Source organism: Nelumbo lutea, chromosome 1, assembly GCF_056320005.1.
Source record: "Nelumbo lutea isolate HS-2025 chromosome 1, American lotus-T2T, whole genome shotgun sequence".
Classification (NCBI taxonomy): Eukaryota; Viridiplantae; Streptophyta; class Magnoliopsida; order Proteales; family Nelumbonaceae; genus Nelumbo; species Nelumbo lutea.
In genome coordinates this window covers 217,596,436-217,621,583 of record NC_142684.1, presented here as the reverse complement: position 1 = coordinate 217,621,583, position 25,148 = coordinate 217,596,436, and the positions used below count along the sequence as shown (strand labels likewise).

At 36.7% G+C, this 25,148-nt stretch overlaps 1 protein-coding gene and 1 long non-coding RNA gene across 3 annotated transcripts; one reads left to right on the top strand and one right to left on the bottom strand.

Annotated features, from left to right (window-relative positions):
• Window positions 1–1,726: 1,726 nt before the first annotated feature.
• Window positions 1,727–3,157, bottom strand: LOC148881029 (uncharacterized). The gene is made up of 2 exons (XR_016106451.1): window positions 2,603–3,157; window positions 1,727–2,386 (listed from the first exon to the last, which is right to left on the bottom strand). It is a non-coding gene; the product is annotated as an uncharacterized LOC148881029 (long non-coding RNA).
• A 1,005-nt stretch (window positions 3,158–4,162) lies between these two features.
• Window positions 4,163–23,812, top strand: LOC148881028 (glucan endo-1,3-beta-glucosidase-like). 2 transcript variants are annotated; one of them, XM_088963236.1, is made up of 5 exons: window positions 4,163–4,736; window positions 20,541–21,734; window positions 21,877–22,517; window positions 22,941–23,229; window positions 23,569–23,812. In XM_088963236.1, exons 2-5 carry the CDS (start codon window positions 21,656–21,658, stop codon window positions 23,595–23,597), a joined length of 1,038 nt encoding a protein of 345 aa, XP_088819362.1. In that variant the 5' UTR covers window positions 4,163–4,736; window positions 20,541–21,655; the 3' UTR covers window positions 23,598–23,812. The 2 variants fall into 2 exon arrangements, with proteins under 2 accessions (XP_088819362.1, XP_088819363.1); XM_088963237.1 differs by lacking the exon at window positions 4,163–4,736 and having other exon boundaries at window positions 20,941–21,734; window positions 21,877–22,451.
• The last annotated feature ends 1,336 nt before the right edge of the window (window positions 23,813–25,148 follow it).

Here is a 25,148-nt window from a genome sequence, read left to right as displayed (position 1 = left end):
CGATTCAAATCTTATTAAATTGGATTTGGACGGTTTATTATAATTATTGGATTGAGTCAATCCAAAATAAATTGGTCCATATTCTTATTGGTCTGAATTGGACTTAAACCAAATTTCCAATAATCCAATTATGATATCAAATCCATGTCCAATTTGAAACCAATCAAAACTGAAGCCTTTACGAAAATACTTTTATGAAAGCATTTTTATGAGAACACTTTTACAAAAAGCACTTTTATAAAAGTAATTTTATGAAAAATACTTTTATGAAAATACTTTTACAGAAAGGCACTTTAATAAAAAAACACATTTATGAAAGTACTCTTCGAAATCACTTTTATGAAATCAGTTTTACAAAAGAACTTTTATGGAAGTACTTTTATAAAAGCACTTTTATGAAAGAACTTTTACAAAAGTACTTCTATGAAAGCACTTTTGTAAAAGCACTTTTACAAATGTACTTCTACAAAAGTATTTTTATAAAAGTACTTTTATCAAAGCACTTATACAAAAGTGATTTTTCAATGCCAAAAGGGTATATTTTTGTAATTTTCAGATTTTCTTGATTTTAATATATTTTTGTAATTTTTATATATCATGTTTTTTAATATAATTTTTTATGTTTCATTTGATTTGAATTGGATCCAATCACTAGTTCATATACATTTTAATGGATTGGATCTGGACTGAATTAGGTTCAGTCCATTTGTAAGTGGACTCACATTGGATTGGGCCAAATCTAGTCCAATTGAAAGAGTCCAAGTGGCACTTTCTTTTTGATAATCTATCTACTGAGGGGGACTTATGGTCAAATATTGTGCTATGGGTGTCTTGCAATTGAATAGAAACAACTGGCCTATTATCATAAGCCATGTTATGAAAACTAGGAAAAGAAAAAACAAGAAAAGATGTAGAAGCAGAGAAGTAAGAGAGGTGCTTGTTCAGAAATGCACTACAAAACATTTATCCAAGGAAATAAACTATTAGAACCCAAACAAAATGCAGAAAAAAATGCAAAACCTTGAATCAAATTAATTAGAAACGAACGTAAATCGAAACCTTAAAAGAATATACAGAAAACAAAGAAAACAAAGAGAAACAAATGAACAAAATAAACAACACTTGGCGGATAAGCGACAGACTGAGAGCATGCAAGAAAGACTGAACCCTTTCGTACACCATATACAAATAAAGTAAACCAAAAAATGCTTAACTTCAAACCAAAATAATAATAGTAATAAGAACCCGACAACACATAAATATTGAGAGCTGACGTTGCATGCTCTCTGACGTAGTAGTAATAGTAATAAAAGAAGGATATGCACAACTAAACAACAAGAGCAAAAAAAAAAAGAAGAAATAATAAAAGAAGGATATGAACAACCAACAACACACAAGAGTCTGACGTTGCTGATAACGAAAATAACGAGTGCCTTAGAAGGCGAAATTTGAGCTCCTTTGCCTCTCCAAGGACTTTCATTCACCTCCCCATAACATAAATAATGAGAGCAAGAGAGGAGGGCATGAACGATTATTTCTAATTAAAAAAATAATTATTTATCTTTACATTTTGTGGGCATGAACAGTCTTAGGATCACCATCTTAATTAAAAAATAATTTAGTTATTTAGGCTGCATTTGATATTTTTTGTTTTAAGAACTCATCTCCTTTTTTGTTGTTAAAAATTCAGCATTCAAACGAGCATCCTAAAATAAGAGAGGGTAAATTTCTTCAACTATTTTTTAGTAAATTAACCAAGTGTGAACCTTTACTCTTTGAAAATTGACCAACGCGAAAAGTGTCTCTCTCCCTCTCCCGCCTGTCCTCTTCTTCGGAACCGCCAGAATTGTAGATCTCTCCTCTCTCTTGTTCTCTTCTCCAGATCTGCTAGAATCACCGGAAATGTAGATTTTTCAAATCTCTCCCTCTCCCTCTCGTTCTCTTCTCTGAAATCACCGGAATTGCTGAATCTGTTGATCTCCCAGATCTCTTCCCCTCCCTCTCATTCTCTTCTCCAGAACCGCCAGAATTATAGATCTCTCAAAAAAATACCCCTTGATTTTCGTAATTCCTCTTTCTCCATTGATCTATGTACGCGAGGACTGGATATCTATCTCTTCCACCACCCATTCAGGCAAAGGAATCTATCGTCCTCTTCACCCACGACTGTAATGAGCAGAGAAACAGAGCATCACCGTACCCCTGATTTTCTTCATTGGCCGAACTGATATGGTGATGGTAGCCACCGGTTAAATCTATTTTCTTCTCGTTCTTCTTTTAATCAAAATTCCCACCTAAAATGTTGCTCCTTCTTGGTAATCTCTTGGTTAGAAGCCCGAGTCAGCGTTGCAATAAAATGGTCCAGGACGATAACAGCTGAGACCCCCTGTTGCAGCAATTGTTTCAGGCCAAAACACGATTCAGTAAAAGATGACTGATCATAACCACACTCGGGCAATAGTAATCCATTCTATCGTCGTTGCAACTCTAGCTCTTACATCACATATTGGCCAAAAATTAGGGTTTAAGGTTTAAACCCAAAAAGAATATGTCAACAAATTAATGATTAAAAAAGAAATAAAAGAAAAGAATCAATGCTTACCGAAAGAAAAGAATCGATTTGGTTGTGCAATACCCACTTGGGAGAAAGGGATTTCATTCTACCTCCCGTATCGCCTGGTGGACGTGCCCGCTCCTACAGTGGCTGGTTGAACTCAAACTTGGGAGAGAGGGATTTCATCTACAACGGCTAGTGGACATGCCCTTGCCCCCTTCATCACCTCTATCCGTTGGACCCCGAAATCCCTCCGCTGTGACCTCACTTCCAATCTCCTTTTAGTTGTACGCATGTAACAAAAGAACGACTCAACCCCTGTTCTTACTCATATTGTAAAACCGCTGATAATGTAACACAAGAACGACTCAGTCCCATTCTTCCTCATATTGCGGTTACATCTCTTTCCCCTTCTTATCCCCCGTAGATCGTCAAGGAGGAATTGGAGCATCATAGATTCTACTTGACATTAACGAGCAAAGCAGATCAGATTGGAACCCAACCGTCAGAACAAAGAAACTAGAATCATATTTTCTACACACTAACGGGACTTCTCCTCGTTTGTCTGAACAAAAACAGAAAAGTCGGAATCAAAAATAAGACAAGAAAAGATACACGCCTGTGGATGGCTCTTAAACATCATCATTGAAGCTGTTCATCAGTTGGAGGTGGAAAGGGTATTTTAGGAATTTTAAATAAATATATCAGTATTAGTAAAATTTTAAAAGATACATTAGCTAAACCATAAGGATAGTTTATTTATCCTATAAGAAATGACAAATGCACACTTATTCATTTATTATTATTTTTAATTGTTTTGTAATTACTTTTTAAAGAGAATGATGGTTCAGCTTAGGGTTAGAATTTAAAGGTTCATCGTACATTTGGAGTAGGTACGGGCTTGGAATTGATAATTCACAGGCGGATATGAGTAGATAGAATGTGGATTTTGGACGTAATGTTTATAACTTTATAGTAGAAATAAAAAATCTGCATCGAACCTGTTCGTACTTCTCCATCCTTTTTATCTTGTTTGTTTCAATATATTTCATTCTGATGACATGGGTAGGAGGTTCGAAAAAGATGTATCACAAAATTAGTCCATGGACCTCCAGTTGTCCAATTGCAACACAAATCTAATTCAAATCTCGTATATAACCCGATAGTAAGATTTGATACATAAACGAATCAAATCTGATTTCCTATACCGTTTCCAATACGAAAAAGATCGTATATAACCCGATCTTTGAATGAAACCTTTCTATTTTGGATGCAGTTTTTTCTATCAACATTTAAGAATATTGCAATCAAATAATTCCGAACTTGATCTTCAGCTCCAAGAATTGTACTTCTCTTTATTTCATAACGTTCTATTTTGGATGCAGTTTTTTCTATCAACATTTAAGAATATTGCAATCAAATAATTCCGAACTTGATCTTCAGCTCCAAGAATTGTACTTCTCTTTATTTCATAACGTTCTATTTTCGATGCAGTTTTTTCTATCAACATTTAAGAGTATTCCAATCAAATGGTTCCGAACATGATCTCCAACTCCAAGAATTGTACTTCTCTCTATTTCATAACTTCTAGCGAACTGTTAAGGAAATGTTGCATGTCAACCGACTCAATTCTTGATGAATTCGAGCTTTTCTGGGCAACGACTCGAGGCCTAACATGTGCGAGCGGTTGCCAAAAAGATATTCGAGGCCAAGATCACACTCGAAAGTTTCTTTTTTTTTTTTCATTTATTTTGTTTAGCTTACTTCTCTTCTCCTCTCTGGTGGGGAGGGAAGGGAGGAGAGACAAGATTTCTCTCTACATCTAGGGTTCCTGGTGTCTTCCTTTCCTAGATATTTGATTTCTCTCTGCCGTCATCTTCTTGTTGGGATATCCGATCATACAGAGTTTTAAATAGGATCCGGTTTTTTGTATTTTAATTAGTTCTCTCCTCCCAGGTGGGGAAGGAAGGGAGAGACAAGATTTCTCTCTACGTCTTGGGTTCCTGGTTTCCTCCTTTTCCTGTATATTTGAACTCTCTCACACACACTCTCTCTCATCATCTTCTTATTGAGATATCCGATTATACAAAGTTTTAAATTGGGTCTAGTTTTCTGTATTTCAATCAATTCTCTCGTCAGTGGGAGTATATTCTTCTACGACTATAGTGTGATCTGAATTGAGGTAATATTTCTTTGTTTCATGCACTTATTGATTTTGATTTTGTTTATTTTGCTTTTAATTCCTAGTTTAGTCAAAAGTTAGTTTATAATTATTGCCGAATGAATGAATGAATGCCTTTCCAACCTACATATGGGATCTCTTTTGGAAGTTTGTGACTCAGTGGGGCATCCTGTGGTTTTCTTTTGATGGCTTCTTGAATTTATTTCTCATATTTTACCTTTTTATAGCAAGGAAGTTAACTTAGTCTAACTACTAATGTTTTCATTTGTGTTTTACTCTACTCCTTATTCTTAACAACGAAACATATTCGTCTTATAAATCTCCTTTGGAAATGCAATTTCCTTTTGTGTCTCCATCATATTTATCTTGTGTTCAGCACAACTTCTAAACTTGAAAGGAAGATAACTATATTTCACTAAGAAAAATACATGAGATGATGTACAGTAGGGAAACAGAAACATACAACCACAAAGCTACATAGGAAGAGATCTATCACTGTAAAGAGCTTCCAAATGAGAACTAGGTTTGGCTAGGGAGTAGGGCCTTAGAAGTTGTGCTTTGTTCCTTCGGAATCCATTACAAAGCTACATAGGACACATGTTTTGGGCTCAAATGTAGTACTGCTTTGGGACAACTTCTATAGCTGGTTCTTTTCATAACTTCTTCTTGTAATCATGTTTCTCTCGTAATTAATGAAAGTTTTTCTGTATTGCTGATAAAAAAAAGAAAAGAACAAAATATCCCTGGTTTCAATTTGATAATGTGCTGGTCTCTAAGGGTCACCTTCTTCCTCACTTGGCCATTTGATAGTGTTTGCATAGTTTCCTCCAATGCTTAGTGGTCAGATGCCCAAATCTCTAGCAATACATTTACCAGGGAGAACAAGCAGGTTTCAAACTTGCACAGCTGGAAATCCCAATTGGTCTACTAAAAGACTAATAGATGCTACCATCCCAACTTTTAACAACTACTTCAATTTCAGCAACACCTAGAATACCAAAAGCACTTCTATCAAAATTAAGACTCGTCACCTCTTCCACATGGTTACTTGGGACCGAAGGGGGTGTTAGGGGCATAAGAGAGGAGAACACCAAGTTCACCACATTTCTATGAAGTTCATTAACTGAGATACCCTCAAAAGACTCTAAGTTGGTATCCCACAAAAAGCATTTATGAGTAATGTGAGAAATCAAGTCTTGCTAAGATTTGGCCATATTTTCAAATATCCGGTATTTCTTTCTTCCCACACTCATCATATCACAAGAACATGACTAATTGTTTGCCAAAAGTTATTACCTCTTTTGCCAAGTCCTTTGCCTTGTCATTGTCACAAGAATTTTGCAATCAGCTTAGGAATAACCCAACTATACCCAATTAGGTTGAGGAAATGGTGTGAACTTTTCCTAGATTCCTGGCAATGGAGAAGGAGATGATATGAAGATTCCCCATAACTAAGACATAAACTGTAAGTCCATGGAGAAAGAAATAACTTGCCTCTGATCTTCTTTTGGATTAGGTCACAAGTGTTTATTCTCTTCACATTTGCATTCTGTGTCTCCAGGATGGGAATCAGCTGGGCATCTTCTCCTTCATTTTTCAGAAACTAGGAAAGTTTTGTATCATTTCTTAAATTGGATTGGTTGTGGTTGGGTTTCCCTTGAACATATTGCTGACTTTCTCTCGCAATGGCAAGAGAGAGGCCTGGGGCCATGGTAGGAGAGGAAAATTATATTGGAAAACAATAATAGCTCATGTGGTGATGTTGGGGGATGGGAAGAAAGCAATAGCCACATATTTGATAATAAGGAAATCTCTCAATGAGTTAACTTCCCATGTTTTTCACCAATGTAATTTGTGGGCTATTAATTTTGACACTTCCAAAGGAATTTCTATGAATGAACTACATAGAAATGTGTATAGTGTTCTACTTCCCCCTATTAGTAATAATTTCCACTAGGACATCTCATTTAGATTGGAGTGGGTGCTAAAATTAAACTTCGGTGCAAGTGCTGCAGGTAACATGGGATTAGCTGGAATAGGAGTAATGGGGGTTAGGGAGGGCAATGTTTTCGGGGCATTTTGTGGATTGATTAGGATAATTGGCTCCATAAAAGCTAAGGTGATGGCAATGGTCATTGGGACTGACATAGCCAGACACTTGGGCAATGATTCCACAAATACAATCAAATTGCTAGGAAAAACTTCTTATCTCTAGTGATTGGAAATCTGTTGGGGTTCTTGGGGAATTAAATGTAATAGTAGATAGCCTTGCAAAATCTAATGCTCAATTAAACTATTTATATAGTGATAGCATCTACCTGTGTAATTTCTGATAGAGTTCATTTGTTCTCTATTTCTATTGTACTCTTCATCATGTACTTTCTTTTTTTTTGCAATAAAAGTAATAGTTTCTAAAAAAACATGCTTCCCAAATCTTTTTGCAAGGAATTTGAAGAGTATTCTGCTCTTTAACAGTTATGGCCTTAGGATTTAGTTGAGAGCATGCCATCTGAGTGAAAGGTCCAAATGTGGTGATCAAGAGAGGGGGGATGACCTCCATAAAGGTGTGGATCAAGTTGGGAATTTCATTAATTGCTACATCTCTTAGGGGTCTTATAATATGTAGGTTATAGTTGTTTTTCCCCTTTTACAAGGTAAAATATATTTTGTATTAGCTATAATTATGTGTCTCCATCATATTTATCTTGTGTTTTACAAGTGATAAATTTTACCTTTTCACATTCACATTGGTGATTTCCTTGTGGTCCTTGGAGGTGGCAATTCCAAGGCTCCCAACAAGGACATTCCTTGAGTTTGATCTATTTCAATTATCACCATATTGTATGTTGAAAATAATAAGAGTGATTATAATAATGTAGTGTTTTCATCATTGTTGGAATGTGCAACACCACTTCTAGATTGTAGAAATGAACTAAAACATATATATCTAACGTATTTATAAGGCTAACATTGTCTTGTACTACAACAATGTAATCACTAAGTTGAATATTGTTTTCTTGTTTTGCCACATAAGTAAAGGTACAATTCAGGTAGTTGATTAAGGATTTCAAGCCCAAGCTCAAGAATAGTGTAATCAAGCTGTAAACTCATTTGCTAAGCTGAAGCAATCCTGTATGCAATAACTTAACACATTTCATCTCATGTTGTATGATCACAAAGACTGATTCACTTGGACTATGTTAAGTTCATCATTGTGTAGAATATGAATAAACTAAAAGCAAATGAAATACCATGACACGACTTGTACTTAAGTCCTCCTACATATAAAGCTACATAGCAAGAGATCTATCACTATAAAGAAATTCTAGATGAGAAATAGATTTGTCTAGGTGTGATTTGTTCCCTAGGAATCCGATGCAAGTTTATAACCAAAGAATTTAGAATATCCCTGGCTTCAATCTAATAATGTGCTAGTCTACAAGGGTTACCCTCTTCTTCACCTATCCATTTGTAAAGTCTCCTTTAACGCTTAGACCTAAGATGCCCAAAGAGCAATGGCATGGACTTTTCCTAGTTTCCTGACAATGGAGAAGGAGGTGATCCACAGATTCCCCATTGTTCATTTGGAGGTGACCCACAGTCTGTGGAGAAAGAAATAACTTGCCTTTGTTCATTTGGTTAAGGTCACAAGTGTTTATTCTCTTCATGCTTGCATTTTGTGTCTTCAAGATGGGAATTAGTTGAGCATCTTCTCCTTCATTGCTCAGAAGCTAGGAAAGTTTGGTATCATTTCTTAAACTTGATTGATTGTAGTTGGGTTTTGCTTGAACATATTGCTGACTTTCAAAGGAATTTTTGTGAATGAACTACATAGAAATGTGTATAATGTTCTACTTCCCTCCTTAATTATAATTGCCACTGGGACATCTCGTTTATATTGGACTGGGTGCAAAAATTAAAGTTTAATGGAAGTGATGCAGGTAACATGGGAGTAGATGGAATAGGAGTAATGTGGGTTAGGGAGGGCAATATTTGCTTGACATTTAGTGGATTGATTAGGATAGTCGTCTCCATAAAAGCTGAGGTGATGGAGGTTGTCATTGGGATTGACATAACCAGACACTTGGGCATCACAGTCTAACGATTGGAGGTTATTCCAAAAATACAATCAAGTTGCTAGGAAAGACTTTTTTATCTCCAATGATTGTAAATCTGTTGGGGATTCATAGGGAATTGAATGTAATAGTAGATAGCCTTGCAAAAGTTGGGGCTCATTTAAACTATTTGCATAGTGATCAAAACCTGCCTATGTAATTTCTCGCAGAGTTCATTTTCTCTTTATTTCTGCTTTACATTTCATCATCTACTTTATTTTATTTTTTGCAATAAAAGTAGTTTCTAGGAAAGGCATGCTTCTCACACAAAAAAGAATACTATGGAGGGAATGTGGGAAACCCAAATCTTTTTGCAAGGAAATTGAAGAGTATTATGCTCTTCACCATTTATGGCCTTAAAAAGGAACTTAGTTGAGAGGGAATGTAATCCTCAATAAGGGTGTGGATCAAGTTGGGAATTTCATTAATTTCAATATCCCTTAGGGGCCTTATAATAGGTAGTTTCTAGTTCTTTTTCCACTTCAAAAGGGTAAAATATGATTTGATTAACTATAGTTATGTGTCTCCATCATATTTATCTTGTGTTTTACATGTAGTCCTAAATTTTACCTTTTCACAATCAGATTAATGATTTTCTTGTGGTCTTCGGATGTGGCAATTCCAAGGCTCCATGCTTTTGTTCATTTTTAACTCTACTAATCTCCCCATCAACCCCCCCCCCCCGCCGAACTAAGACATTCCTTGTGTTTGATCTATTTTAATTGTCACCATATTGTATGTCAAAAATAACAAAGCGATTATAGTAATGCAGTGTTTTCATCTCTGTTGGAATGTGTAGCACCATTTCTAGATTGTAGAAATGAACTAAAGATATACATCTAACCTACTTATAAGACTAATCTTGTCTTGTACTACCACAATGTACTCCATAAGTTGAATATTGTTTTCTTGTTCTACCACACAAGTAAATGTACAATTTAGGTAGTTGATTCAGGATTTCAAACCTAAGCTCAAGAATAGTGTGTGTGTGTCTCTCTCTCTCTTATATATATATAAGGAAGTTAATTGTATTTTCTTAATAGAAGTACATGAGATGATGTGCAGTGGGTAAACATAAATAAACAACCACAAAGCTACATAGGAAGAGATCTATCATTATGAAGAAACTCCATATGAGAACGAAATTTGGCAAGGCCATTTGTAATTGTGTATTGTTCCCTAGGAATCCAGTACAAGTTTATAACGATAGAATTCAGAATATTCCTAGCTTCAATATGATAATATGCTAGTCTCCAAGGGTTACCCTCTTCCTCACCTATCTATTTGATAGTGTTTATAGTGTCTCCTCTAATGCTTAGACCTAAGATGCCCAAATCTCTAGCAATACGTTTACTAGTGAGAGCAAGCAGGATTTCAATCTTTCAAGAGTAGGAAATCCCAGTTGGTCCACTAAAAGCCAAACAGATGCTACCATCCCAATTTCTTATTACTGTCCTTCAATTCTAACAAACCCAAGTGAGAGTCAGCAACATAGTAGAGGAGAAATACCAAATTCACCACATTTCTATGCACCTCACTTACTGAGATACCCTCAAAGGACTCTGAGTTGGTAACGCACAAAAAGCACTTGTGAGTAATGTGAGAAATCAAGTCCTACTAAGATTTAGCCATATTTTCAAATACCCGGTATTTCTTTCTTCCCACACTAATCATATCACAAGAACATGACTAACTTTTTGCCAAAAGGTATTACCTCTTTTGCTAAGCCCTTTACCTTGTTATTATCACAAGAAGTTTGCAATCATCTCATGAATAACCCAACTATACCCAATTAGGCTGAGGAAATGGTGCGAACTTTTCCTAGTTTTGTGACAATGGAGGAGGTGATCTATAGGTTCCCCATCACTAAGACATATACTACAAGTCTATGGAGAAAGAAATAATTTGCCTTTGTTCTTCTTTTGTATAAAGTCACAAGTGTTTATTCTCTTCATACTTGCATTCTGTATCTCCAGAATGGGGAATTAGTTGGGCATCTTCTCTTTCATTGCTCAGAAACTATGAAAGTTTGGTATCATTTCTTAAACTTGATTGGTTATGGTTGGGTTTCCCTTAAACATATTGTTGACTTTCTTTCGCAATGGCAAGGGAGAGGCCTGAGGCCTTGGTAGGAGAGGAAAAGTCTATTGGACAACAATAATAGCTCATGTGGTGATGTGGGTGGAATGGGAGGAAAGCAATAGCCACATATTTGAAAATAAGGGTAAATCTCTCAAAGATTTAACTTCTCATAATTTTCACCAATGTAATTTGTGGGCTATTAATTCTGAGACTTTCAAAAGAATTTATTCTTTTGAATGAACTACATAGAAATGTATATATTGTTCTACCTCCCTTGTAAGTAATATTGTTCTACTTCTCTTAGGGAGGGCAATATTTACTAGGCATTTTGTGGACCGATTAGGATAGTTAGCTCCATAAAAGTTGAGGTGATGGCAGTGGTCATTGGGATTGACATAGCTAGACGCTTGGGCATCTTAGTCCTAACCATGTGAGGTGATTCCACAAATACAACCAAGTTGCTAGGAAAAACTTCTTATCTCTAGTGATTGCAAAATTGTTGGGGTTCCTGGGGAACTAAATGTAATAGTAGATAGCTTTGCAAAATCTTATACTCATTTAAACTATTTGTATGGTGACAACATCTGCTTGTGTAATTTTTGACGGTTTGGCAATATAAGTAATAGTTTCTAAAAAAGCATGATTCCTACACAAAAAAAGAATATTCTGGGTGGAATGTGGGAAACCCAAATCTTTTTGTAAGGAAATTGAAGAATACTCTGCTCTTCAGCAGTTAGGGCCTTAGGATTTAGTTGAGAACTTGCCAGCTGGGTGAAAGATCCAAATGTGGTGGTTAGGAGAGGGGGGCTGACCTCCATAAGGGTGTGGATCAAGTTGGGAATTTCATTAATTTTAACATCTCTTAGGGGTCTTCTAATATGTAGGTTCTAGTTGTTTTTCCTCTTCTAAAAGGTAAAATGTGATTTGTATTAACTGTGATTATGTGTCTCCATCATATTTATCTTGTGTTTAGTGGAACTTCTAAACATGTAATCCTAATTTACCTTTTCACAATCAGATTGGTGATTTTCTTGTGGTTTTTGGAGGTGTCTATTCCAAGGCTCCATCCTTTTATTCATTTTTAACTCTATTCATCTCCCCATCTGCCTGCCCAAACAAAGATATTCCTTGAATTCTTGAGTATGGTCTATTTTAATTGTCACCATATTGTAGGTTGAAAATAAGAAAGTGATTATAATAATGAAGTGTTTTCATGGTAGCTGAAATGTGCAACACCATTTCAAGATTGTAGAAATGAAATCTAACATACTTATAAGACTAATCATGTCTTCTACTACCAATGTACTCCCTAAGTTGAATATTGTTTTCTTGTTTCGCCACACAAGTAAGGTGTAGAGAACACTAATGTGGATCCCACTAAGGTGGTCCCCACTGCTCGTATGTTAGCAATAAGTTATGATTAGGATGATTAGTTCTTTTATAAGATTAGGACTATTCGTTTATAAGATTAGGATTAGTCTTTTTTTAGTTGTATCTTATCTTATCTTATTTTGCCATGTAAGCAATTCAGTCCTTTTACAAGTATGATACTATGTATATAAATTTAAGAGGGAAAAACAACCCAACTCTCTTTTATCAAAATCTCTCCCAAGCTCTCTCTCTCTCTCTCTCTCTCTCTCTCTCTCTCTCTCTCTCTCTTTCTTTTCTTTTTTTTTCTCCTTTTAAGTGTTTGTTCAATCTTGAGTGACTACTTGGTATCAGAGCTTTTGATCTAGGGTTTCTCATGTGGAATTAATTCAGCCGACCACATGATAATTATTTAGGGCTGAGTTTTTTTCATTCGACTGATTCTTGGAGATTACAAGAAGTCTTCAGCAACTGTCCAAGGATTGGAAAGTGCTCCTTGTAATCAGGAAGAATCAGAGAAGAATTAAGTGATAAAAGTTAGGTCTTTGATCATGATTGGAGGTGCCAATCAGATTTTTTGGTTCTCTCATCAAGACTGAAGTTGGCGATCAATAAGATTTTTCTCTGCGATCAGTTCTATTTCAAAAAGTTTCTCGAGTTGATCAGAATCAAGTTCAGTTTTCAGCAAACTGAAGTTGGCAATCAGAATTTCAGGAAGATTTTTGAATCGAGATCAAGTTTTTTTCAAAAATTCTTGGGTAAGGTCTTATTCCTTCTTGAGGGTAGCAGCAAGGATAGCTTAATTTGTGAGATACGTCTATATAGATTTTTTTTTTTTTCTCTTTTAGGGTTTTAAGAGAAAACTCTGAAATCCAAGACCGTTATTGTGTTCAGATAAGAGATTAGACTTGTTTTTAAGTTTGGCTGCTATCAGATTTTTGTTCTCTGATCTCTGCTTTTGGAGTTTTGTACCTAGGCCAACTGCTATTAGTTCTCAGATTTAGTAGGTTGATTGATACAATGATACAATGAATTGGAAATTTTTTCTCTCTCTAAATCCGATTTCTACTTCTAGACCTACTGTCGTTAGTTTTTAGACCCAGTATGCTGATTTTTACAGTAAATAGAATGTGTTTTTACTTAACCCCTAATCAAGAATGGAGTTCAAGCACCAAGGGGAGGGTGTTTTTGGGATTGGTTTAGGTAGCATGACTGAAAACACCTTCCATATTACGACTGTAAAGTTTGATGGTTCAAACTACTTAGAGTGGGCTCAATCAGCCATGATGGCCATTGGGGGAAGAGGAAGCTAAACTATTTGCTGGGAGATGTGAAGGAACCAAATAAGGAGGATCCCGCTTATGCTAAGTGGACTCAGGAAAATTATTTGGTGATGACATGGTTCTGCAATTCCATGCAATCATACATCAGCCGAAATTACTTACGGGCAAAAACAACTAAAGAAATATGAGATGTTGTGAAAGAAACCTACTCTCAGCCCATTAATATTGCTAGGGCTTATGAGCTAAAATGTGAGGTTAAAAATCTCAAGCAATGTGAGAAACAAGTTTATGTTTATTTTTCAATCTTGAAATCCCTGTGGCATGAAATTAGCCACCTTGAATCAATTGAATGGGAAAGTCAGAAGGATGCACAGATTTACAGAAAGTAGATTGAAACTAATAGAGTGATTAAGTTTCTGGCTGGTCTAAATTCGGAATATGATATTGTGAGGCAGTAATTGTTGACAAGAGATAGTGTAACTCTGTCCCAGGCCTATTCCTTAGTGCACAACGAAAAGACTAGGAGAAAAGTTATGCTACAACAACAACCTTTTGAATCAGCTCTAGCAGCAATTAAGCCCAAATTTGGGGTTGATAAGGAAAGAGACATAAACAATGAAGCTAAGAAGGACCTAGTACGTGAGCATTGCAAGAAACCTAAACATACTAAAAAGACCTATTGAAAGTTGCATCCACATCTAGTTCCAGCAAAACTCAGAAACAAAAAGGGGAATGCAAATATGGCTATCAACACTGATAGTACAGCCTCATCTAGCACAAGAGGCAATCCTCTAGACACTCTAGTTGTTGTCCGAGCTACTCTAATTCAGCTGGAAAATGAAGTTGGTAATTCAGCTTTAGCTTTTGCTCATTCAGGTAATCAAGCCTCAACTCGCCATGCCTCAGCTACAGGTTATACAGAAAATTCATGGATTCTAGAGCATCTGACCATATGGTTGGCTTGTCGTCACTATTTACTACTTACCACTTATCTTCAAGCAAAGACAAAGTGTCCATTGTTGATGGCTCCTTCATTTCTATTTCTGGCAAGGGAGACAATAAGTTGTCAAATGTTATTTCCTTATCTTTGGTTTTGCATGTTCCTAAGCTTAATACTAACTTGCTTTCAGTTAGTAGCATTACAAAAATCAGAATTGTTCAGTAACCTTTTTTTGGATCAATGTGTTTTTCAGGATCTAGAGACAAGAAAGGTGATTGGGACTACCCGTAAGGCAAATGGAGTCTATCTGCTTAGAGGGAGTCATCGTTGGAAAGATAGTGAGACTAAGAGGTCTTGTGTTTCTCAGTCTGTTGATCAGGCTATGCTTTGGCATAATAGGATGGGTCATTTATTTTTTTGGGCTTTGAAGAGTTTGTTTCCTTGTTTATTTGAATCTATCCAGATGTCTAGTCTGAAATGTGAGAGTTGTGAACTTACAAAACACTACAGGACAACCTATTCATTAAGCAGTAATAGAAGTAATATTCCCTTTGAAATTGTGCATACTGATGTTTGGGGACCTTACCATACCACTACCATGGGGGTACAGATATTTCCTACTATTTTTTATGACTATACTCGTTTTTCGTGGATTTATCTTATGCATTCTCGAGATGAGGTCCCTACATTAACTCGGATCTTTTATCAGATGATTTTAACATAATTTGGGGTTAAAATCAAAATTTTTAGATCTGATAATGCGAAAGAATATTTTGCAAACCTATTAGCCTCCTATTTGCTTGAGCATGGGATTATCCATCAGAGTACCTATCATCATACACCATAGCAAAATGGAGTTGCTGAAAGAAAGAATCGACACATATTGGAGGTAGTCAATAGCATTATGTTTACCTCCAGTGTACCTATACGTTTCTGGGGGGATGTTATTCTTACAATAGTGTATCTCATCAATACGATTCCTTTACGAGTTCTTGACATGCAACCTCCATTTACCCTCTTATATCCTGATAAAGAGTTATTTACCATTCCCCTTAAAACCTTTGGTTGTATATGTTTTGTTCAAATTCTTGGCCCTCATCGTTCTAAGTTTGATCTTAAGGCCTCAAAATGTATTTTCCTTAGTTATGCATAAACTCAAAAGGGATATTGTTGTTATGAACCTAGTTCTGGGAAAAGATTTGTCTCAATGAATGTCACTTTCTTTGAATATATACCCTATTATCCAAGGGTTTCTCCTCAGGGGAGAATAGTAAGGTTGGGATTAACTCATCAGAAGTTCCTTTACCTGCCCCATTTAAGTGAAGACGGGTGTAATGGGGAAGGATGTCAGAGATGCAGGGATGTGAGAGTCTATCACAGACGATGGAGACAAGTTGATTTCGGATATCAACAGTGCAAGCCAGTCCCAGTCTCCTCTAAAGATTCAGATCCCGATACCACAGTAGCCCCGGTTCTTTCTGTAGAGCCAGATCCAAGTACCAAAGATACTACAGATGAGAGACATCCCACCATGGAGCCTTCACCTTCATTAGATGATCTTGATCTTCCCATAGTAGTTCGTAAGGGCAAGCACCGTTGCACTACATCCACAGCTCACAACATTTCTCAGTTCTTATCCTATGATCATTTGTCTCCCTTCTATAAGTCTTTTCTCGCATCCATTGCCGGTGTTCCCATTCACAGAACAATACAGGAAGCATTGGAAGTACCAAAATGGAAAGATGCAATAAAAGCATAAATGGATGCCCTCATCAGAAACAATATTTGGGAAATAGTTGATCAGCCTAAAGGTAAGAAACCAGTTGGATGTAGATGGGTATTCACTGTGAAACATAATGCTGATGGTTCTATTGAAAGGTATAAGGCCAGGTTAGTTGCAAAAGGATTTACTCAGACATATGGTATTGACCACTTGGAAACTTTTGCACCAGTATCAAAGATGACCACTGTTAGAGTCTTATTATCTCTTGCAGCCATTTACTCTTGGTCGTTGTATCAGATGGATGGTAAAAATGCCTTCCTCAATAGAGACTTACAAGAAGAAGTTTACATGCAACTGCCTCCTAAATTTTATGGTACAGAGACAGGAAAGAAGGTTTGTCGGTTGAACAAAGCCTTTTATGGACTAAAACAGTCCCCCGGAGCTTGATTTGATAGATTTAGGCAAGCCCTTGAAAGGTTCGAATATGTATAGGCCCAGTCAGACTACACCTTGTTTATTAAGAGAGTGGATTCTTTCTTAACCTTGCTGTCGTATATGTGGATAATATTGTAGTAACAATAAATGATAATACTGAGATTGAGTCCCTTAAGCAACTCCTTCATTAAGAGTTTGAGGTAAAAAATATGGGAGAACTACGATACTTATTGGGCATTGAGGTAGCCAGATCCAAGCATGGGATTTTTGTTTCTCAAAGAAAGTATGTTCTTGACCTATTGGAAGAAACAGGAAAGTTGGGTGTTAAGCCTACTAACACACCTTTTGAACAAAATCACAAGATCAGTGCAAAGGGTGGAGAGCCCCTTGAATATAAAGCTATGTTCCAATGGTTAGTTGGAAAAATTATATATCTTTGTCTCACTCGACCCGACATCAGTTATGCGGTCAGTGTGGTTAGTCAGTATATGCACTCTTCTAGGACTACTCACCTCCTTGCAGTTGAGAGGATACTAGCATATTTGAAGACATGCTCAAGCAGAGGCATTTTATTCAAGAATAATGATTACATGAAGATAAAAGTTTACATAGATGTTGATTGGGCTAGATGTGTTGATGATCGAAGATCTACCTCTGGATATTGTGCTTTTGTAGGAGGTAACCTTGCCTCTTGGAGGAGTAAGAAATAAAATGTTATTTCTCGTCCAGTGCTGAAGCTAAATATAGGTCCATGGAAAATGGTGTAGCTGAGATTCTATTTGAGAAGTTAGGTATTGTTTATGAGAAACACTTGATGTTGTACTATGATAATCAAACTACTATCAATATAGCCCATAATCCGGTACAACACAACAGAATTAAGCATATTGAAGTGGATTGACATTTTATCAGAGAAAGGGTTACATCTCAAGAAGTATGTTTTCCATACATCACCTCCGACATGCAGTTGGCAGACCTTCTCACCAAGGTGGTTTCAAGGAAGAAGTTAGAGGCAGATCTATGCAAGTTGGGAATGACAAACATCTATTCCCGATTTGAGGGGGAGTGTAGAGAACAACACTAATGTGGACCCCACTAAGGTGGTCCCCATTGTGGACCACTTTAAATTAGTTTTGAGAATGCCTTTAAATTCTAGAGGGAGGATAGAAAGTTTAGATTGGGTAGGAATTTTTGAATTGGCTAGATAGAAATTTTGAAGAGGAAATTAGACAAGCGGTTTTCTCTATGGGTAGATCAAAGTCTCTAGGTCTAGATGGCTTTACTATGGCCTTTTATCATGATTATTGGAAAATAATTAAGGAGGATTTGTTTGCAGTGTTCAAGGAATTTTAATAGCCAATGAGTGTGTGGAGAATATGAAGAAATTTGGGAGTCAAGGTTTTGCTTGCAAATTGGACCTTGAGAGGAAGTAATGATTTGGTGAATTGGAGATTCCTCTTAGAGATATTTAAAGCTTGTGGTTTGGGGGAAAGATGGTGCCTTTGGATCTTTGGTTGTCTCACTTCAATTCATTATTCTGTGTTAGTGAATGGAGTGGTAAAGGATCTTTTCCAAGTGTTAAGGGTTTAAGACAGGGCGATCATCTTTCTCCCTTTCTATTTACTTTGGTAGTGGATGTGCTTAGTAGATTGATTACAAAGGCAAATAAGGAGGAAGTAATAAGTGAGTGGAAGATTGGTAGGAATAGTGTCTTTGTAACTCATCTTTAGTTTGCAGATGACATTATCATGTTTTGTGGAGGAAATGATTTAAGGAAAGTAAGGAATCTCAAGGTTATAATAATTTTTTATGGTGTTTCCAACTTAAAGATAAACTTTGAAAAAAGTTATGTGGTGGGGGTTAATTTGGCTGCTGGTAACATTGACTCCAACGTGCTTGGAATGCTCTATCTCCTTTTGGCCAATGATTAGGAAAAAGAATTATATTACTCTAAGGGGAAGGGTAACTTTAATTAAAGCCACACTTACCAACATAATAATTTGTTTTCTCTCTGTGTTTAGAATCCCTCTTTGGAAGGCTAAAAAATTAGAAAAGTTATGAGAAATTCTCTTTAAGAACCAAGGGGAGAGAAAAATGACCACTTGGTAAATTAGAAAATAACTGGTGTGTTAAAGTAAAGAGGTAGGGGGCATAGGGTGGTGGATAGTATTCATGGCTGTTTTAGCTTTAGCTGGGATGCTAGAGTATCTCGTGAGGCTACCTAAACAACACAGCAATACATGGCATTCTTTCCAATTTTCTTCAATTCATAAGGTATGATGCTTTGTCTGGAAATCTATAATATAAAATAAGGCGGGAAGAGTCTTCGTTAAGAAGACGTGGCCTTTCCTTCCCGTAGGAGAAGGTATCCACACGTGAAATTTATTTTTTCGCATGCGAAAATTTCTGCCAGTAGGATGACTGGATGAGGTATCCGCACGTGAAGTTTTTCGTCACGTGAAATCTCTTCCTTCTGTGTTGTCTTCTCCGGCTCTCGTCCATGGCTACCTCCTTCGCACTTCCTTGTGAGTTGTCTTCTCCAGTTCTCGTCCACGACTACCTCCTTCGCACATCCTTGTGAGTTGTCTTCTCCGTCTCTTGTCCACGGCTACCTCCTCCGCCATTCTCCTTGTTCCTTATTTAAGACATTACCTCCGCCGCACTTCCTTGTGAGTCATCTTCTCCGACTCTCGTACAGGACTGCCTTCTCGTGTTAAAGAGAGAGCAATCCCAAGTTCCCAATAATTTATTGCATGAAAGATACGTGTCTGAGTGAAATGATTGCTTTTTCTCCGGTTCTTCACAACTTCCAGTACCGTGCTCTCACCTCACGTTGCAGTTTCCAGTACCGTCCTCTCTATACTTCGGTCGATCGTCTTCTTCTTAACCTAACTCTTAATCCTCTCTCTCCCCTCTGTCTCTGGATTCTGAATCTTCAGTTAATGCTTGGTATTATACTATTATACCAAACCCCATTAATACAGGGAAGAACTGTCACAGAGATTAGTTGTGAAACTCGCCTACTTGGGAACTCTCAGAATAGGAAGCTCGATCAGACACCCACATGGGTAGCTGCTGTCGTTTTTAATTCTAGAATTAGAATGGGTTTTCTTCTTTTTCTCTCATATTTCACTTCAGTTTCTGAAGAAAATTAATGGGTACCTTTTATTTTTACTGGTTTTCTGGTTTGTATCTCGAGTTCGAGTTGCATAGATTGGCCTTCTTTTTTTTTAATAATCATTTTTAGTTTTTTTTTTCTGTTTGGTCTTTTTTTTTATTTTTGTCTATATTTACATGGTTTTTGCCAAAAAAGAGAGGATTGTTTCCATTAAATTAACATAATGTAAAAAATTTCTTTTTCCCTATATTTTTTAATTTTCAACTCAATTTTTAGGTGCCAAGTGTTGCTTTACTTTAGTAGCCAACCTGGTTATTTTATTTTCTGATGGGTAAATGCATATTTACTCATATTCTTCTATTTCCCAAATAAATAAAATAATGATTATTTTAGTCATAAAAAACTATTATTAAAAAGACATTTTATTCCATGCAACTGTTTGACAACTTTTCCTCCGGTTAGAAAAATTACTTACCCACCTCTAGGAGATGGACATTACTTGAAAAATAAAATTTCCATAAATTCCACGTAAATCTAAAAAAAATACATGAATTAGAATAACAAAACCTGAGGTTCGAACTGTTCTTTACGGAACTTTACTAGACTCATTTGGTTACTATGTATTTCAGTTTACATCATTAATACGTTATACATATTAAACAAGAAAAAAATTCCAATTTTCTACTTTCCTCTCTTTCGAGTGGATCATGAGCGTTGCCCTTGATTGGTATGTTTTGTAGGGTTGTGAAGTTTGGGTCCAAATTCCAAGAAGATTAATCAAAAATGTCGTTTCACACAGACCGACATCTATGTATCCCATGAGTATCTCGGTGAACGGTGTTCGAACATAAGGGTGTCAATGGTCTTCGAATTCGATATTCAACATAATCGAATCAAATTCGGATAATTCGAATATCTAATCGGTCGAATTCAGGTATCCTATTCCTACCGAATAGTTAATCGGATTCAAATTCGGATATGACCTTATTCGATTCGATAAATATTCAAATTCTACCGATTCTTTAATTCTTATATATAATATATAAAATATTTTATATAATATATATAATAGTTAAGTTATATAAATAATTTACATATGTATATACTTTATATCAATAAAATATTTATTTTATATATTTATTAATTATCTAAAATAATTAATTAATCGAATTCGAATCGAATCGAATATTCAAATATTTAACCGAATTCAAATACGGATATTAATAATATCCGTCAGATATTGAATCGAATTCGAATATCAGATTTTCTAATCAGATTCGAATTCGGATATTGACTTATTCGATTCAAATTCAATCTGTTTACACCCTTATTTGAACGGGCCTTGCTCTCACTAAAGCCGATTTCCCAAAAATCAAAACCGGATTCAGTCTGTGCAAGTCCCATTCGAATAATATCTCTCCCATGAAATAAAGCACAGAAGTAGAGGCTGTAAAGACTGTGCAACGGTGTTCAAACGGGTTTTGCACGGACTGAATCACTGAATTTCCTGTTGGGTTCAGTAGAAAAAAAGTTTCTTACCCCTACCAGGCTCTTCTTCACTTTACTAAGAAAAGATTATTCCCGGACGGCACTAAAGCAAAATCACCAAGTACTAGCTGAATCCATTCTAGCAGTAAGCAGAAAAGAAATGATTCAAAGGGAAAAGAAAAGCTAAAGGTGTCTGAGTCATAAAGGGAACAAGGGCAGTGAAGTTTTCTCCAACAATATAAAAAGTTAATAACCACCGCACCTACAACTCCCTACTCCGAAAGAAAAGCATCTCTATCTCCCTGAAGCTCCCCTACTTCAGCAATGGCTACCAGCAACTCATCCACTTCACCTACCCACCATAGTCATGGAGAGAACCATTCGTCCTGCAGCTAATTCAGCCGTCAGTGGTTTATTGCTTCTAATTGCAGCCACTCTCATTGGAGGTAAGCGTCCATACTATAATTCCTCAGAGAGAGAGAGGGCGAAGAATGTAGAGTACAATTACATAACTCTATGTAATTTGTTTGATTAGTGTAGGTGACTAAATTATATATATATATATTAATGTTATTGCTGGTGTGACAGGCGTACAAGGAACCATTGGTGTCAACTATGGCACCATCGCAAATAACCTCCCTCCACCAGCTGAAGTTGCACATTTCCTCTTAGAAGAAACAACAATCAATCGTGTGAGGCTATTTGATGCCAACCCTGCAATTTTGCAAGCCTTCGCCCACACTGGCATTGCCGTCACCATCACCGTGCCCAACCAGCAAATACCTGACCTCACCAAGCTTTCCTTTGCTCAACACTGGGTGAAATCCAATGTTCTCCCCTATACACCCTCTACCAACATAATCCGAATCTTAGTTGGAAATGAAGTTCTATCAACCACCAACAAGTTGTTGATCGCAAGCCTTGTGCCGGCAATGCAGAACCTCCACACTGCCCTTGTCGGAGTCTCTCTTGATCGCCGGATTCAGGTCTCAACACCACACTCCCTAGGCATCCTCTCAACTTCTAGCCCACCATCAACTGGAAAGTTCCGGCGAGGCTATGACACCGTTGTACTAAAGCCATTGCTTAGCTTCCTAAAGGCCACCAATTCCCCTTTCATGATAAACCCATATCCCTTCTTTGGCGGTATCCAACGACCCACGGTAAGCGCAAGTCATTCTAATGCATGTGCATCAATACGGCCCGCCCCCGATCGTGCGCTGGCGATAGTAATTCTCTTGGGCAACCCTTTGTTTCATTTGTTTGTTTGGTGGGTTTTAGTTACATTACACAGTCTCGCAGATCGAAATGATATTGGACGGTAGCTGTAGCTCTACCATCTCCCTTCATCTTCATTCTTCATCTATGTAATAATCGGGTTCCCGTACCCGATGACAGCGGAAAACCCAATCCCAATGGAGGATTGGGCCGGGAACACTTGCTAAATTTTAGCCCATAAAAGTCTAAATTTTGTTCAAGTAGTTACAGTCCATTAAATACATTATTCTTTCCTTCTTCCTTCCCCCATCCACTATTAGATGGCCCATAGGCCCAGTAGGCCAGCACTATATAGTATTACTCGCCAATCGGCACCCCCTTTCATTTAGATATCTTATTGATTTGATAAATAATAAATATATTGGCTTCGGCAGAGAAGTGCATCCTTGCCTTTGAATCCGAGCCCAGTAGTGACACCAAAGAAAAAACGATGGTGCCTTCCAAAATCAGATGCCGACCCAAAGGCTCTCCAAAAGAACATTGACTACGTATGTGGGCTGGGCTTTGATTGCCGACCTATACAAGATGGAGGTGCCTGCTTCTTGCCCAACACTGTTCAGGTCCATGCTGCTTATGTCATGAATGCCTACTACCAGGCAACGGGGCGTAATGCTTATGATTGCGATTTTGCCCAAACCGGGGCAATCTCTACAGTTGATCCAAGTAAGCATGAATTCTAGACTCATACCGCTACCTATTTTATTTATTGCATGATTTTATTAATTTTTGTTCTTAACTAATTAAACCTGCTTGCGAGATAACCATTGATCAGTCTGAAAATAGAACTTGTGGGAAGAGAATGAGAGCTCCCCATGGGCCTTGGCCACGACGGTGTGGTTAGGGTTGCAATCTGGTCTAGTTCGGCCCAATCTAAGTATCTAACCCAAAAAGTAGGTTTGGGTGGCGGTCTGGTGAGGAATATTGAGAATCGGGTTAGGGTTGGACAATATCCTTCCTTGTATGGTCGCATTTACTTAATTAGTTCTTTATTCCATTTTCCAGGTTATGGAGGGTGCAGATATTCATCGTGAAGATAAGTAGATCGCAGAACTGAAGCAAAGAAGTTGGGGAATGCATCTTGTGCATTCAAAAGCTTTGGTCCAGAGATGAGATAGTTTTAAACCCATTTAGGAATTTTATGGATGTAATACTTCATTTTCCATTTATTATTTTGTCATTAAAGATGTCATTGGTTGTCTGTAAAGCAAATAATAATAATAATAATTTGCTTGAAAATGGAATTCAATATGATAATAAATCGTGTTCTTAAGTTGTCTAACCCCCAATGCTAACCCAATCCAAAGTTTTTACACCGGGTTAGGCAGAAGTGCAATTTCTAAATGTTTTGGCTTAGTTCGACTAAAACAATGCTTCTAAAACCATTAGATCAACACCTACATGTTAATCTATGTAAAGTAATGAACCAATCATCAAAAAGCATTTATAATATCAACCAAACAAATTCCATCTCTAAACCTAAATTCCTATGTTGATGTTTTAATGTGAAATGTCGATACCTCTTTAAAAGTTTGAGCTTAAAATGGCAATGATACTAAACAACCATAAATCCAAATTTGCCATTTCATAGATAAGTCTTATATTAATGAATATATAGTGATCTTAATTAAGGTTGCAACCAAGGTCTTAAAAGGCTAAAGGCAGAGGCGAGGCAGTTGGGTGTGAATGGGTTAACGCCTAAGCCTCAAGGCGTTTTAAGGCATAAACCTCAAACATAAATAAATAAATAAATAAAAACTATGTATTTATAATTATTAGAAAAAACAAATGAAGGAAAGAATAAGTTATTTTTTCAAGATTTACATCACCCAACTCAACCTGAATTTGGCCTGATTCAGGGACCAAGCCAACATTTTTTTTATTAGAAAATAATCATATATCCCAAGTGTCAAACTTATTATTTCTTTGCATTTTATATTTTCTCTAATGCTTTTTTCCTTGGGGTTTTCTTTCTCACTGTGATCTAAAAGCATCAAGGTTGGTTTATTCTTTGTAGTTCCATTATTGATAGAAAAAAATTGCTTTGTAGTTCCATTGGGTTGTTTTAGAATTTTAATTTTAGCTATATTGTCTATAAAGAAGTTATTCAAATGAGGTAACTTAAGCTGAATATGCTGAATTGAAAAGGCTTATTGCTTTGCCTTCTAGTGAATAAGTTCTTATTGAAGTTGTGGACTCCTAATGACATAAACTGAAGTTGGGTATATTATACCCTTGAAAATTTTATCATTTATATATACATATATATATAATAGTAACTCCCATTAACAATATTTCCAAAAAAATGTCCTTATTTAAGCCTTAGGCCTTGCACATCACAAGGCTAAAGGCTTAAACGTGTAGGCCTCTAACAACTCAAGGCCTAAGTCTTGGAAATGAAGAGAAAGGTTATTGAGGTCAGGCATTTTTGGTCAGCCTCGCCTCAATAGACTTTTAAAACCATGGTTGCAACTCACGTTGGATTGGCCCGAACCCATGGGTTGGGTTGATGCTCGGGTTAGGGTTAGGGCTGAAATTCATAAATCCGACATTACTTCAAGTTGGGTTAGGGATGACCCTTTGGG

Coding starts and splice junctions, on each gene's coding strand:
- LOC148881028 (XM_088963236.1), top strand. CDS start 21,656: ATGGAGAGAACCATTCGTCCTGCAGCTAATTCAGCCGTCAGTGGTTTA. Junction 21,735..21,876: donor TGCAGCCACTCTCATTGGAG/GTAAGCGTCCAT, acceptor CTGGTGTGACAG/GCGTACAAGGAACCATTGGT. Junction 22,518..22,940: donor CCGATCGTGCGCTGGCGATA/GTAATTCTCTTG, acceptor TGGCTTCGGCAG/AGAAGTGCATCCTTGCCTTT.